Here is a 16,566-nt window from a genome sequence, read left to right on the forward strand (position 1 = left end):
TGATACTGAAGTTAAATAGTTAAATAGATAAATAGTTCATTGGTACCTGAGCGAGGACAACAAAGCACCTTTTAGAGGCGTTAACACTGAGGTGTGATGTTAGCCCCCTTTCACTAGAAACTCTGCGACGCTTCCAACTGTCCGCAGCGTCTGACAGACGTCCCAGTGTTTAGTGCAAATTAATAAAGTATCTATCCGTTGACGGGAGATCAACTCGTCCACGACGTCAAGAGCTCAGCAGTCCTTAGGAGTCTTTGGTGGTCTGTAGGGCAACACCGGCACAGGTCTGAAACATGAGCAGAGGCACAAACAAACAACGTCATTACAACAGGACAGACACAATTTTAAAACTGAACTTTCAACAAACAAAACGTGTTGTACAACATGCTACAGTAAGCTTTTCACAATCTGAGTAAACATGTGGGTCTCCTGTCTAAACAAGCCTGAGGCATTTCTACTTGCCATCTACTTTTATATCATTGTTACTTTTTCAGCACAGCACAAACCTAAACTGATTCATGTGACTGTTTTATCATAACTAGATTACATACGGTAAAGAGAGATATGAAAGGCAACAAATGTCTCATTCACCTTGTTAGGAGCAGTGTAATAACCCTAAAGGCATCACTAACACCAAAATAAAAAGTGGTTTCATAAACCAGGAATCACAGCAATGAGCCAATGTGGAGGTTTTAAGAAAAAAAGAAAGAAAAAATACAACTCTCGTACAACTACAATAATAATCAGACCAGCACTCAAACACATGCACACAGCATGGGAGCAAATGGGAGTTTAACGAGTCACGAGAGTCTAAAAAAAGTGATGAAACTGATGAGAAAGTCTATTAGAGAGAGAGAGAGGGGCTCGATGGTCATTAGTTATTAGTTGTTGGAAAAAATAAGAACAGAGAGCAGTGCTTTTCTTCCTCGATATCACTGCTTCCCTGCAGAGCTGCTGTTTCTTCTGAAGCCAAACATCACGCAACGTTGTGCCTGATTCTACTCTACTAAGTCTAAAGGCGTCACTTGAACAGGCAGCAATGTAACTTGGACATGTGACATGTGATTGGAGTCATGTTGCTCTGACCTGCTGGGTAGAGGGATGGTGGGTGGAGGTCTGGGCACGGTGGGAATAGGTATGGGAAGAGGTCCAGAGACGGGGATGTGGACCCCCACTGCTGCGGCGCTGTGACCCAGCCGAGAGCCCCTCCCTAGCGGGTCCGCAGGAAGGGGTTTCTGTGGTGGACTGGGCTTATCGAAGTCCTGAAAACAACAGAAGTCAACTTAAGTCACAAAGCACATTAATCTTCTCTTTCGACAAACGCGTAGTGACCTGAATAAATAGCACGTCACCATCTATCTGCCTTCCTGTGTAAATCAGCTGCATAGACGTTTACGTGTAGACAGAAGCACGTTTCACTAGAGGGCACTGTGTTATCAGCATCTTCTCTGAACTCCCACCACTAACATGAGACGGATCCCAGTCCGCCGCCTCCTCCTCCTCCTCCTCCTCCTCCTCCTCCGTCTCCACCACGTCTGTGGCGGTGCTGTGTGAGTGCAGAAGGTTATCTGAATGAGGTGCCATCATGTGTTACTAATCTACAGCGAGGAGGCGAGGCAGTGATAAACATCTGCTACCAGGAATCTGGCTACCGTCAACACACAAAACCCCCACTCTGACCACGCCACAAAACACCCCACACACACACACACACACAGAGGAGTACGTGGACAAACTGAAAGTAATATGCACACACAGAGGAGGGGGGGAAAAAAAAAAGTTTTCCACATCATGCATGGATAAGACTTAGAGATGTGGAAGGTTTAAAAGATTCATGAGTGCAGCCAAGATGGGACTGAGTTTGTCACATCAACATACAGAGTCATAAACCTGTGAGTGTTCGGTGCCGTGTGACCCAGAGGACGCAAACTCAGCCACGTTTGCACAGAGGTCATTTTTAACAGGAATGCCTGGGGAACCAAATAACCTGTGAAAAGATTGGCTGCTACAGCGAATGTGCTTTCCAGGTCTTCACTGAATGGACAAAAGTATGTACACACCCTGGAATAAACACACTTGTTTCAATACAAGGCCTAAAAAAATGAAAGAAATGGTGTCAGAGTTTGATGTGGGGGAACTTTATTGATCGGCATTCGGCACAGGGCACAAACCAAAACCTGTGTGTGGGTCTTCATCTTATCTGTTCAGGTGTCCACATGCTTTTTGGTCATGGAGTGTATTTTTGTGTCTTGTTGCAGGTTATTAGGAGTTTAACCGACAATTTGTTTAATTAAATTCCCACAACACGCACGGCGACCACATTGTTGTGTTTGATTAACAGTCCAGAACCAAAGATATACAATCAATTGGATGTAAAATTAATTACCATTAAGTGCTAAGAAAACCAGTTTATATTCACATTTGAACAGTCGGAACATGAGCATACGCCTTAAATATTTAATTGATCATCAAATTAGTTGCCTGTAGCAAATTAAGCAACCACACCGCCACAAGTCGCACTCTACAATCATATCTTATATGCTGCCAAGAAATCACCAAAAAAAAAGAAAAAAAAAAGGCAGCAATTCATTCATGTCATATAATATTTTTTTCTTTACATAGAAAAAGTTGTTTTTACAAACACAACATTTGCCCAAAGCTTTTCAGATGCAGTCAAAAACACAAGATACCCCCTCAGAGGTTGAAATGTTGTGCTGCTTTCATCAGACGCAGCTCCGTTAAAGCCACAGCAGGTTCCTTTCACTTAGAATCTGCTTCACAGTCCCATGTGGATGCTGCTCTGCCTCTTACTTGTTGAGATTTTTTTTTTTTTTTTTTTGGGAGGGTTGGGTGGGGTGGGGTGGGGTGGGGGGTGATAAAACGTACACAGCGAGATCCCATTAGAGGGATCTGTGTGAATATTAATTGAAACTAGCACAGACTTCCACACACAGTGTACCACACACTGGGATCATCAAGTACACATCACACCAGTCCTGTGGACCGTTCACAGTTTGTGTAGTTTGAGTGAAGAGCGACTCCCTCTCCAGAAATACACACTAAATCAGCCTGTTTTTTTTTGTGTTTTTTTTCTTTCAACTGAGGGGAGAAAACAAAGATGTAAATGGACAGATGCATCCACTCAAATGCAAGAATAATCCAGGACCCATGTGCATTCTAATGCTGCTCTTGGCAGAAAACCTCACACTGTAACTGGAGTCTTGGTGGTGTTCACATGTCTTAATTCAAAATGAAGGATTGCACTGTCCTCTGGCTTGAGAAAGATCTATGAGCCTGGGGCTTACAAGCACCTTTCAAAAACCCTCCGGAGGAGCTAAAAAATGCGCGGTCGTCTGGCCAAAAAAACAAAGCTATTTTTCTAAGTTCCTGAAAAGATGACATTTTGGAAAGGCACGACTTTCACTCCTCGGCCGCGTGATGCCGCAGTCTGCTCTTGCGGTGCACCTGAACCTGGTTGCAGTTTATTTTGCCTCACATTTGTTTGACTCTACAGGTATCTGATATGTTTTTTCTTCCTTCAGCTGAACAAGATAATAACAATGTGGTTGTTTGTGACAAGTCCTTGCGCCCACACTGGCTCCTATTCATACACCGCCTCATTGGAATAAATGTAGGCTTCATTCTCCTGGAAACCCCTCCACATTAATGTGGTGCTGTCGGCATGCAGGCAGAAGACAGCCTTGTGGAAGAAGTCTTAAAATAAGACATATTGGCACAGACAGCAGGGGAGGTTGTGTCAAGTATTAGAATAAGCTCGTAATACACTTTCTCTTTAAGGATTGATGTCCTCTATGTCCTTGCTGGCCTGTTATTAAACCTCTAGAATCCCCTCTTCTGTTTCTGACCTACATGCGTCGTCTCTACTCGCTCCATCTGTTTCATTACAGCGAAATGAGCTAGTAGATATTAGCAGGTAGCAGGGCTTCATTGTTTTGGCAGCCCAGTGAGCAGCCTATTTATGAAGCAAACAGCGGCCTTTCAGCTAAAGTGCATCTTTGGTTGGCACACATCCATAACAATCAAGGGTGATATGCTGGACACCACAAAACCATCCGAACCTGGGTGTGATGCCAGGTGTTTCTGCTGAGCAAATACTCACATCATTTAAAGTAAAAGTACCAACACAGTCATGGAAAAATACTCTATTACCAGCAAACGCCCAGCACTAAAAACCCATAAAGACCCCAGTTCATATAGATTCACGAGTGTGTGCATTACATATTACTGCTCTTTCCCATCAGGTGTACTGTAGGTGTTTTTAAAGACAGTTTAAACTGCTTTATATACAGTTGGAGGTTGCGCCCCTCCAGCGGGTCACCACATCAATCTTTGGTGGTCATAAGATGATTATTGGGAAAGTTTATTTTGCTACAAATTGCTGCAGTTAAGTTTTGCGACTTCAGTATTTTACTGCACTCACCTTCACATCACTAATTTACATGAAACTATTTCACGACCTTCAAGGGGAAATGTCTCTACACACTACTTTCATGTAAAGGCTCACTGGCCAAAGCCTTTTGGGAAACACTACTTCAATCTTTAATAATGAAGAGCCTATTTTATAAGCTCATGTTTTTTTAATGTTCAATATTATACTGAAAAGTAACTGGTAACTGTAGATGTAAAATTCATGCTTGCAAACTCTAGTAGAGTGTAAGTATAAAGCAGCAGAACATGGAAATAGTGAAGCACCCACTCCCTGATCCACCTGTAGTTAGTTATGTTCCAGCACTGCTGCTAATCTGACGACTGACTGATTAATGTAATGAGGTATTAAAACGACACGCTCCCTCCTGAGTTGTTCATGCTCTGGGATTATGTTTTACTCTTTATCCAACAGACAAAGTGTCATATCACAAAGCCAATGTCTTTCTCTTTTTTTCCCCTTTTAAAACAGCATGTATCTGCCAATTTCCCGTGCACCCCGCTGCAGCTCACAGAGAGCCAACATCCAGCACAACTCTCCTCGTTGTGCTGGTACACGAACGGATCAGGATTTGGATCCACCACCGGAGCAGACAGATGGATTTACTATCTCCACTGCATCCGATAGTGCTGGCTCAGCAGAAAGCTGTGCCTTACTCAGGAGCTGGGTCACAGCGAGGGAGGGAGATGGATTGAATTTTGCTGTCGATATGTGAGCGAGCGAGCCGCCCGCAGTGCAGAAGTGCAGCGAGTTGTGGCATCCAGCATCTTTGCTACAACCTTTAAAGATGAGCATACAGGTGGCCGTGCAAGTTTTAGACCATTAACTACAATTTGCATATATTTTACATTAGCACAGAACATTTTTTAAGAGTAGCAGAGTTCTCAGATGGATTTCCTTCCATCCCACTGGTTTCTGTTAATTCCAGTATGGCTATGAAAATCATAGACCTAAAATTAGTTTGACATAGGTAATCCATTACCGTCAGCACTATTTATTCTTAATATTAATACATTAATACATGATATGGCTCTGCAGCATGAGCATGGACCCATTTTAAAGCTCCTCATCTGAGTCCAAGACGGTGACATCAGAGAGACAAAATCCATGTATGTTTGTTGTCGACAAAATTACAACTTGTGTCCAAGATCATAAACGAACTTTGAGCTCACTTGTTAAGCCGACATGGAGAAGTACTAAATGGAAATCTGAACATCAACAATTCATTAATCATTGGGCAAACGTCATCTGCTGAGGAGGATTATGTGATATGACTGAAAGCTTCAGAACACCAAAATTGTTTTGGCAACAACATAGCCCGTGATTGCAATGCTTTTTCAGCAGCTGATTTAAATGTCTGATGTCAGAGCGTCCTTAAATGCACCACCAGGGATTCATCAAGATCTAGCTAGAGCGTAAAAAAGAAAAAATGCAAACGAAATGTTCAGTGTGACCTATTTTGAGCAAGTTTCAAGTCTCAGCTTTTGAATGAAAAATGAAATGAAATTGATATAGAGCAGAAAATCATTGTAGAAACCTACAGTATGGTTCACCAAATGGTCAGGAGTAATGCACTTTAAAATATTGATGGGCTTTGCCATACAGTATACATGGGCCGTTAAAGCTGTTAAAAAACAGTTTAAACAAGCGCACAAACCTGGTCTGTTCTGTATGCCGACTGCTGGCGAGGCAGACTGAGAAAAGGTGGCACTCGAGGTGGCGAGAGGGACGTGTGGGCAGGCAGGACCCTGTGGTGGGCCGGGAGAGGAGGCAGGGTGGGCTGGCCCACGCTCAGAGACACCGGCATGGGCTGACTGATGTGCAGGGGCTGGTACAGGGGCAGTCGGCGCAGGCTGTGGGAGTGGAAGTTGTGTGGAGGCAGGAGAGGCTCCGCGCTCAGGAGAGACGGCTGGAGAGAGGATGAGAGGAAGTTATCTTCATTAGTTTTCTGGTACGGCAGTAATGTGGCGGTTTTTGACTTCTCATAAAAAGGGAAGACATTAATGAGAGCCGTGTCCTATTCAGGTGTCCCAGTAAGACAATAAACAGACAGTAAAGTGAGGCAGCTAAATGGAGTTCAGCCATCTTTGATATTATTATTCACACCAGAGCTTTTACTGCAACCTATCAAAATGTCTTTCTATGACTCTTCTCTTTCATCATATATACATGATGCATAGATGATACATATATGATGATATATATACATAATGCATCATCATCATTCCTTGGAAATGATTGAATCATTAACAGAAAAGTTATGGAAAACCATTATTTGTCATAATGTCAAGCCTGTGAAGGTTCTGGGAGATTATGAAGGTTATTTTTCACTCTCTCTTGACATCTTGTACACTACATGGTAAGATAGATTACTTATAAAATAATCATCACTTTAAACGATCATAAAAACAATAATTAGCTGCAGCTCTAGTCTTGTGTAATGATTCCCGAGAAGCTTCAACACGAGACGCTGAGGTGTACCGCAGGCATGAAACGTAAAAATTCCACTTCAGTCATAAACCTCCTCCTTAGTGTGAACTTGCTGATGTCAGAGTCGGTCATAAAACTGCAAAACAACACTATTATTAATATGACGTGCTGAAAATGTAAAAGCCAGAGTCTGACCACATGGCCTGACCAGCTGTTAGCCCTCCACTGCAGGAGAAACCAATAACACCTAAAATGGCCAGAGAGGATTTGGCTGCTAGACAGGACGCATGCACACATGCACACGCACACACAATATACAGTTAATGTATTCAAAGAGAGCCACTTTGATGCTCACTGACATGTGGACACCAGTGAGTGGCTCAAGTGGTCCTTGTCATGGACAGTGTGCTGCTAAAAATACAGATGAGAAGGATGTCAGCACCCAACCTTCATGTTACATAACTTTTATGCGTAGCTGCTGCAGATAGAGGTCCGTGCAAACAAAAGGTAGCTGCACACACACACTCATGTATATATGCATGTGTCTTTAGTTCGTCATACACATGCAAATGACAGGTAATCTCCCCGTGTGCTTATCATTTCCACCAAACAAATCAAAACCAATTTTCTTCCTCTGCCTGAATCAATCAACTCTGCTCCCTCCTCATAAAAAAAAATCGTTTTATCATAAATATTAAAGAGGCTAAAAAAAACAAAACACAACAACATCCTGAGTCTCATTTAAAAGAGCAGTCTCTCAATTAAAGTTTCTCTTCCTCCTGTCGACAAAAGCGACATAATTAATATTTCTTTGATGGAGATATAGTGAGGCTGAATCAATCACCCGGTTTTACCGTCATCTGGCTTTGTCAACAAGCCTGGAAGCGTGACAAGTTTAGCTAAAGTGTTATTACAAAAGAAATCAAATCAAATGGACTGTGACAGAAAAGAGCACACAAACACACAGGCTCATATACAGTTAATATACGATATGTACTGACTCACATATACACTGGTTAGAGGATGTACAGAGTTACTCACTTTGTAAATGTTGGCTGTGGAGGGTTTGGGTGGAGGTTTCCGCTGAGGTGTGGGTCTGTACATGGACTGAGTCCTGATGGGGCTGGTTGGTCTGCTGGCCTGCACAGACCTGTAAACACAGCAACAGAGCTTAAAGCCTCTCAATCAGCTTCTTACCATGAGTGATGTGGTTCGACATGATCGCAGACTTTTCTGCCAAAGTTTTGAGGATTTCACAGGATGGACGTTGTGTGTTTGTGTTTGTGTTTTTGTCTTTGGTTTTCTCTCTGTTTTGGACCTGTGGGCTCTCTTGGAAAAAAGGGTGACATCACATTGTTTCTCTGTGCCAATCGGCATCAGTTGAGCAACAAACGAGTCAAAATGTGACATGAATCAAGTGTAAGCAAACCAGAGCAACATGGTGCAGACAACAGCTCAAGTTTTAAGTCTTATCCTCTAATTCTTCTTTTGTTTATAAACATAGATACTACTCATATATACACAAGACCTCTCACTGGTTACATTCACGGTTCATTCAAAATTAATTAAATGGAGGTTTACCAGTCTCCATTTCCCCCAGCATTACTGTTCTCTCCAGGAAACTTCTTGGAAATTATTAGGGGGATATTTCAAGATGTTATGGAGATAAAAAAAAATGGAAATAAAAGTTTTACCAGCTTTTAAAATGTTTGTGTAATGACGATGCTGACATTTACATAAATTACATCTTTAAAATAAGGGGCACAGTCTGACTGGCTGCTGTGAATTGATGGATTTAAACTACTTGGTTTAAACTTCACTCAATAAAAGTGATGTACAGCCACACAGTAGAACAACAAAGTCAGGAATTGATATAAAAAGTATTAATAGGGCAACTGTAAGGTGTTACTTCAAAATAATGGAGTTAACAGTTAGCAGGAACAAGCTCATTGGTTTTCTCTGGTCACCTGAGTTTCTCCAAAGTGCTCTTCTTATTGGTGAAGAGCAGTCGCAGCAGAGTCTTCCTCTTCACAAAGATGATGACGGTGGCCACCAGAAGGCTGACCAGGGTAACCAGGATTGCCACAGTAATGACCACGCTGTCGGCTGATGCCACATATGACAACACGCACATTAATACACACACACGCACATCTACAGCACAGAACGATGACAGGACATGACGCAAAGACCGTTACCGCTAGGCCACCGTCAGTGGCACAGTTTCACAATCACACTTTCCTGTTCATTTATCTGTCTCACTTTAAAAATCCATTTTCTTTCACAGACTCTGAAGTATTATGAATTTCTGTGTGGTGGAGAAGTTGCAATGTTCTAGGAAAGTTATTCTCCAGTCCAAACAAACACATCAATCCAATCCTGACTGCACAATAAAGTGATGTACAAGGTGCAAGCGGTGCAGCTCTGTGTTATTGCTTATTTCTGAGATAGTGCTGTTGTCTTTCTGACTGGGTGAGTGAGGATAGAAATGAAATCGTCCTCAATACCTGCAAGTCTCATCGGTCCGCTGTCAATGCTGCCACCGAAACCGCCTTTCTCACAGAGGGGAGGGGCCCAGTGCGCTTCACAGTGGCAGTTCTTCTTGTTGTTGCACACCTGCAAACATTTCACTGTTCATTACATGCAACACTGATATTTCCCTTGCTCTGCATCAAACGCTATCAAAAGGCATTTGTATTCCTTCCAGCTCAACTCCACATATAAATGATGCACCGCCCTCTACAAAGCCTCCATCCCCACAACTGAAATAGTTGATTTTTTTCATAAATACAACCGCTCTTATTTAGTTAGTCTAAGTGACTTTCAGTATAAAAAGGACACCGTGTAGCGTGTGCGTGTGTACAAGTGCGAGTGCGTGTCATAATAGATAAAACATGTGCAATGGGAGAGTCCATCCTGTAAAAGCCTCAGGTTTCCATTGCAAGGGTTTGATCCAGGAGGATTCCCTGGCGGGGTAACACAGTCCAGCTGTCAGTCGGAGGGAGGAGGAGGTAGGGAGGTGTACAGCTGTGAGGGATTTACATTAAGTACAGACGTACAGTCAAGTGCCTTCCCTGCCTCCAGGCCATGGACACTATTTGACTGGGTTAAGAGGCACTCGGGGGCTCTGAGGGAGGTATGATTTGGGGGAGTTTTATGTGCATGAAGGGAAAAGGAATTTGTTTCTAGAACAGAAAATGGACAAACAGCGGTGCAGACACAGTCTGTTAATTTCATCAGAGGGAGAAGGTAACCTTATCTTCCTCATCTCTCTAGTAGAACAAGAATAAAATACACAAAATGTGAAATGTGACATGTAAGGCGGCACCTATTTGTTTAAAATATGGGCTGCTAACAAAGAAAAAGAACAAGAGAAATGATTTACTATACATAGAGACATCTCATATATCAACCAGTGAATGTTATAATGGGTGCACACCCACGCTTCAGCTCCTCACACCAATATGCTTGATATACCAGGGAAGCTATAGCTGTAAACACCTACTTTATAAGCAACAAAAACAGACACCAATGTACCTGAATATAGTGGAAAGATGCTTCCAAAAAAAAAAGATGAAGTGAGTTAACTTGCAGGCAAACAGCGGTCTTTTAAGTCCCACAGTGAATTCAGTGAATCCCTCTTTACCAGTCAGGTCTCGTATTGTGTGAGGTGTTTGAGGAAAATGTCAGACAAATTGATTTGGTAGATATTTGTGTAAAAGAGAGACTGCAGCTCAGGTCCACCCTCTTAGTGACAAAGATTGCTCAAGTTTTCTTGAAGAGTCTTTTTTCTGTGATTGTTTTAGTTGTTTGTCTTTTTTTTTTTTGATGGGCAAGGTGATTGGTCAGTCGCAGGTTTGAGGAATATACAGTTTTAGTTGTTTCGCTTTGATTTCTCATCATATACCACCTCTACGCCGTGAATATCTGTAATTGACAGTGAAGATCAGAGGTTGCTGCAAACTAATGTAGCCTCGGGTGAGTGTTGTTAAACAAAGTAAATAAAACATAAACTCAGTGCCTGAATCATTGATAGGAGAGAAAGGTGAACATTTCTTGGCAGGAAGTGTTGATTTTACACTGCAATAGAGCTACAGCTGTGGTCTGCCCCCCCTGCACTGTTGCACTGTATCTCCTTTCTCTGTGCAGTAAAAAGATGATGGACAACAAAGTAAGTAGACCCTAAATGATGCTGTTAAGGGGGATTGATTTAACCTCAGTTGGACAATGAAGATTGATCACACAGCAGAGGAGCAGCTGCCATAACTCACTGTGCTGCACTGTAAATACACTGTTGCTCTGCTTTTGTGTTCAATTATAGACAAATACACAATCCTCATAGGCTTGTGTATAAATGAACACTAAATATTGAGCTAATATGTACTCACCCCACGTCCGTTGCACTTCCCAGAGCACTCGTGCACACCAAACACACTGACGTTCTGGCACTGTCGGTTCTGACACACCTGTAAAAGAAACAGCATCACTGATGAACACAAGATAAAGAGCAAAACGAAGACAAGGCAAGAAGATGTTTGCACAGGTTTAGTAACTGAACCAGAAAATATCCTGCATGATTGATGCCAGCAGCATGTACAGGCAGAGCACAGTTGCAATATGCCTATTTAAATCTGAAGTAACCATTTCAATCGAAAATACATAAATTATTGAGATTTAATACAGAAATATTGACACAGAGTTTTAATATCCCCTGAGGTGATATTTGGTGGATATCTACAGCAAACTGGGCGGTGGCTGCACTTCACATCACAACCTGAGATGCAGTTCAGGAGGTGAAAATGCAGGAGGCAGAATATGCTGTGTGTCGTCCAGAACAAAGACAAACATCAGACTGGAAGAAGCCAGCTGTTGCTTTCATGTAGAAAATAAGGCCTGCATTAGGCAGAGCAGTTTGGAGCTCTCAACTTCCTCAAACTGCCACTATTATGCGGGCTGCCAACTTAATGCCCCGATTGGCATGGAAAACGGAAAACCTTTTTGAGAAGAACAAAAGCCCATGACAAAGACCCACCTTCAGGCCATCAACATTTCCAGATAATGTGTGGCTCTAACTCATAATTTAGGAGACTGTAGCCAGGAGACAAGCTTACATGGCAGACAGCCATTTTGTGCTCAAAGCTCAAAGGCCTTTTAAGCGCTGAGGGTAAGTCCTGTGGGGTGAGTGAAAGAGCTTCTGGGGACTTGTAGAACTGTGAGACATCACCGTTTTGTTTTCTAACATGTTCATCCAGATTTTCAACCACACAGGCAGAACTCTGGCCTTTGACAAGTCATAGCTGCAGCGCGTTTGGCAAATGCAGCCATCCATACATCTGCTGAGGAGCAAGCAAAACACTGTAAAACACTGTGACTTGGCCACATCTGGGCCATTTGTCAAACTCTATAATTAATCAACAGAATGGCAGTGAATGGTGTGAAAGTAGAGTGTGTGCCCACAAGTGGATATTTGTTTTTCATTTTCTCAGGGAGAACTAGAGGTTGAAAGAATCCCCGGGTACATGACGAAATATTAACCGCCTCATATGGTACTACACTATAAGCAGGGGCCAACACCCAAAGGTGTGCTAGTGCTACAGAGGTGCTTTAAAAATGAATTTTCACCCACTTGTTGATACAAAACAGGAGAGGTTGTTAGTGAAACTGCCCATATGTGCCCCAGGTCATCTTGCTCTCACAACCACTTTGCCATTAATGCAAGACTGTGTACAGGCCTGGTAACCTCACCCACAGAGACAGTTCAGCAGGGAAGTGCTCCAGAAACCAAAAACTAGAGGCCTCTAACTTTTGGCAGGAAGAGGCCCTGATGTCACCGTTGTGGTGAGAGGTTGTTAGGCAGGCATATAGGAGGAGAAAAGTTGAGAGGCACACCTAATAAAATAACTGGTTGCCATGAGGGTCTTTCCAGCCCTGCGCGTGATGTGTAGTGCACATCTGGATCACTGGATTCACTCAGGAGTTAATTTCATTAGTGCTGTTTCTTAAGGAGAGTCTGCCTTGGCTTCTTGCTGCAGTACAACCTGCCAGTGCCCAGAGGAGCACTACTCTAGACTCATACACTTGTCAGTGTTTTGGTTCTTTAGAGAAGGGATAATATAACTTCAGGGAAATAAACAACAAGCTAAGAGCTACAGTACTTTAAAACCAACAGAAACAATACAGTGATTACGATGATGACGATGATCCCTCACCATGCCATCTCCACACTTTGTACCAGCCAAAACGAGTCCGGGGTCGGGCATGTCATCACCGAGGTAGACGTGTGTTCCTCGACACAGGATGCGCCCTCCTTCCTGCAGCGGGATGTTGGTTTCAATGGAAACCGCGTTGGTTCCGATCACTGGCCGGTTGGCTCCTCCCTGGCACTGGATTTTGCCACACTTTGCATCCCTGTATTCAACACACGCGCAAACACACATGAGTGTTCACAGGAAGATTATACAGATCATTAAAAAAAAAAAGCCTAAAACATAAAGGCCTGTCCATGACAGACGGAGATAAGTAACTGTAGAAAAAGATGAAAGACCGCTGAAAAGAGCTGCAGCGCTTCAGTCCTCGGGTCATTAAAGCAATTACATCAATTAACAAAGGGCTTGATTACAGAATTCACCCAAAGGGAGATTCGTGGAACAATTAGCTGACAAGAATAGCATGAAATGATTCATGAATACTTTCTCAAACCGTAATTAGCTACTATCATACCCAAATTACATTTTTCATCCGTGTAAACTTTTGTTTGAAGACCACATGTCAGATTCCACAACTCAGTGATGATTGCTAATGACACCACTTAAGTTAATCAGTTATGTTTTGCACAGACGTTCCTCTGTACCTCTGCCGCACCGGTGCAGCTGCTGCGTCTTACCTCGCATCGCATTTGGCAAAAGAGCCTTTGGAATCCTTCCCACAATTCCCGTAAGGATCCCCCGCAGAGTTGACTCGCTCAAAGCAGATCCCCGGGGCGGGCTTGGCTCCTGCACGCACACACACACAACCGATACAAATACAAAAATTCAATTGTCAATATAAAGTAGAGGATGTCAAAATTAGGACATGAAGATTATATATATGCATGGGTTGAATCACTAGTGGCTGTTGTTGATTTACCCGGCCCCCACAGGGTGATGCATTGTTGCTCGTGAGTCTGACAGATGCCGTTGTAACAGTAACCGTCGACGCTGTGACACGCGTGCCCATCATGCAGATAAACGTTCGCTGGGCAGTGAGGGTTGGCGCCGGTGCAGAACTCTGGCAGGTCACAGGAGTTACTGGACTCTCGACACAAGGTGCCAGCTGGCTTGAGCTGTGAACACAAATATAGTAAAGTACAGTGAACCATGCAGCAGTGTCGTGGTACTCGAGACCGGTCTTGAGGCCACCGCCACGTTTTCAAGGTCATGGTCTTGTCTCAGAATCCACTACATTTTTACCCCGTCTCGGTCGAGCTGGACTCAGGATTTTTTCTCAAGACCTGCCAAGACCACAGCTGCAGGGACATCTTTTTTTTTTAACCACAGATGTCTCTCACTGTCACTAGCTCACTTTGGTTTATGCAATGTAAATCAATAACTTTAAGATAATTAAAAATGTATCTGCTTGTGTAACCATGTGAAAAACTTGGTTGCACCAGAGTCAAGAGTAGGAGACTTGAGCAGTGTTAGAGCCATTTTGTATATTACACATAAGGTGATACATAATTTAGATTTGTTGGATTTATCCTTTATATACCATATTTGAGGTTATGAGAATGCCTATTAGTTAATAACAACTGCTCTCTTCTTATTGGCTGAGACGTGCGTAACATGATGTGTGCGTAATTTGGTTCAGTTATGATTATGGAAGCGAGGAGAGCACACTAGTTTTTGACCGTGCTAATCGTGCTAATGATTATTGCCTGATTTTGGATTGCTACACAGTTTTATTTTTTGTTGTAACTTGAAGAAAGGTTTCAATAAACCCTCGTGAGAAAGAACTGTGGAGTTTTGTGGCCAAAGACACTACACTACATGCTCACTCCATAATTTTAGTGTGTGTTTAAAAAAGTAAAAAGAGACTGAGCCACACTTACAAGCAGTTTCTCGGCTGTGTTCCTCTGTTCAATCCAAACTTTGAATCCATTAAATATGGTCTAGATTTTTTAAAATAAAATGATCTTTTCTTTTTAGCTGAGGATTAATATAAATATCAAGTCAGATGATTATTATGAGTACTGGTTCTGGATACGGTAATGGTCTTGAAAATGGTCTCGCATTTTATCAACCATTCGTTTGGGCTTGGTCTTGACTTCGTCTTGACCCCCTGAAAGTCTTTTTCTTGTCTTGGTCTTGACTGCAATTACAATTGTGAAGACACACAAGAAGCCCATGTACAGTTTTCAGAGGTGATTTTCTTTTGTATCTTTGTATGTAAAGACAGGGACACCCACTTGTGAAGGCCGTCTTCCTACACTTTTGTTGTGCAGCACGAGTTCTACCCTGCAAGAAATTGTACGCATGCTACATGCCACAAGGTCAAAGACACTTTTGTGTAACGTCAAGGAAGAAAGCTAAAGTCTTGCCTTGAAATGAAGAAGAAGAAATATTTCTAAGGACACAATGGGTATATATAAGATATATGATATATGAAATGACTCACATCTGAGAAAGAAAAAGATTTCCACGTCAAAGCAAAACCTACTGGTAACAAGCTGAAAGCAAACTTTATGCAATCCAACTGAAGAACTTCCCTTCAATTGAAACCTGTCTATTGAGATAACATATACTAAGTTGGAATGAACTGACCTGAGATATTAAATTATACAGGAAGACACACTATTGTGAATCTCTTAATAACCTGCCAGAGAGAATTAAGAGAGTTTTAGAAAGTTTCTGCCTTTGTACTTGAGTTTAGAAATGAAAAATGTCCATCTTTGCTGAATAAGGCTTTGAAAATACAGTTTTATAATACAGGTTTCCAAAGGTTTTTCAGCTAATGGAAAATGTGTACGTGCATTTAAATTGGGTAAGACTGGAAGATCTTAAGTGGAAAGAGAAGGTAGGTGACTGACCCCTTGCCTGCATGAGAAGCCTTACCCTGCAGTCTTCACAGCACTGTCCGTGGGCGCACACAGCGTCTCCCTTGAGGGTGCATGTGGTGGCGTTGCAGCATGGGTTCATACATTCCTGAGGACGAGGGATAGAAAACAAAATAGTTAACAACATGTGGATCTGATCACTGCTCTGAAGTCAGTTTGCTCCTGTCAGATCAAGACTTCCAGGTCAAGGGAGCACACTTCCTGTCCAGGGAGTCTCGTTTTACATAACCTGACCTGGAGAACCTTTGGATGAAGACATAATAACTGAAGCTCATGTCATCTGGATTTGGGGAATTCTGGAGACCCCTGAGTTTAGTGCGCTGACCCATGAGGGGTGAAAAAAGGTGGGAGCTGTTAGGCAGAAGAGCAAACGATAGGAATCAGATGTAGCAGCTGGACGATTCTGCGTTAGGATCATCAACGGAGATTGGATGTGAAAAGGTGTGTGTGTGTGTGATGCCTATCAGGGTGCCACAGAAAGGAGCGGGAGAGAGAACTCAAAGCTCTTATTAGGAGGCGAAGATTTGGGGCCACTTTGCCACAATGACAGGGATCAGTTGGCTGCTGGCAGAACACGACAAAAGGAGAAGAGGATACA

At 42.7% G+C, this 16,566-nt stretch overlaps 1 protein-coding gene across 1 annotated transcript in view; it reads right to left on the minus strand.

Annotated features, from left to right (window-relative positions):
* Window positions 1-234: 234 nt before the first annotated feature.
* Window positions 235-16,566, minus strand: part of adam12b (ADAM metallopeptidase domain 12b) — a gene marked incomplete at both ends in the record, with an annotated part of 75,450 nt that continues 59,118 nt past the window's right edge. The window contains 11 exons of the mRNA XM_083988710.1: window positions 235-286; window positions 1,087-1,262; window positions 6,105-6,356; window positions 7,919-8,027; window positions 8,845-9,031; window positions 9,385-9,493; window positions 11,266-11,343; window positions 13,087-13,285; window positions 13,761-13,869; window positions 14,003-14,198; window positions 15,967-16,056. Coding sequence (XP_083844836.1) covers window positions 235-286; window positions 1,087-1,262; window positions 6,105-6,356; window positions 7,919-8,027; window positions 8,845-9,031; window positions 9,385-9,493; window positions 11,266-11,343; window positions 13,087-13,285; window positions 13,761-13,869; window positions 14,003-14,198; window positions 15,967-16,056 — 1,557 coding nt within the window. The remainder of the gene's footprint in view (window positions 287-1,086; window positions 1,263-6,104; window positions 6,357-7,918; window positions 8,028-8,844; window positions 9,032-9,384; window positions 9,494-11,265; window positions 11,344-13,086; window positions 13,286-13,760; window positions 13,870-14,002; window positions 14,199-15,966; window positions 16,057-16,566) is intronic.

The sequence above is a fragment of the Trachurus trachurus genome, assembly GCF_905171665.1.
Source record: "Trachurus trachurus genome assembly, chromosome: 15".
Lineage (NCBI taxonomy): Eukaryota > Metazoa > Chordata > Actinopteri > Carangiformes > Carangidae > Trachurus > Trachurus trachurus.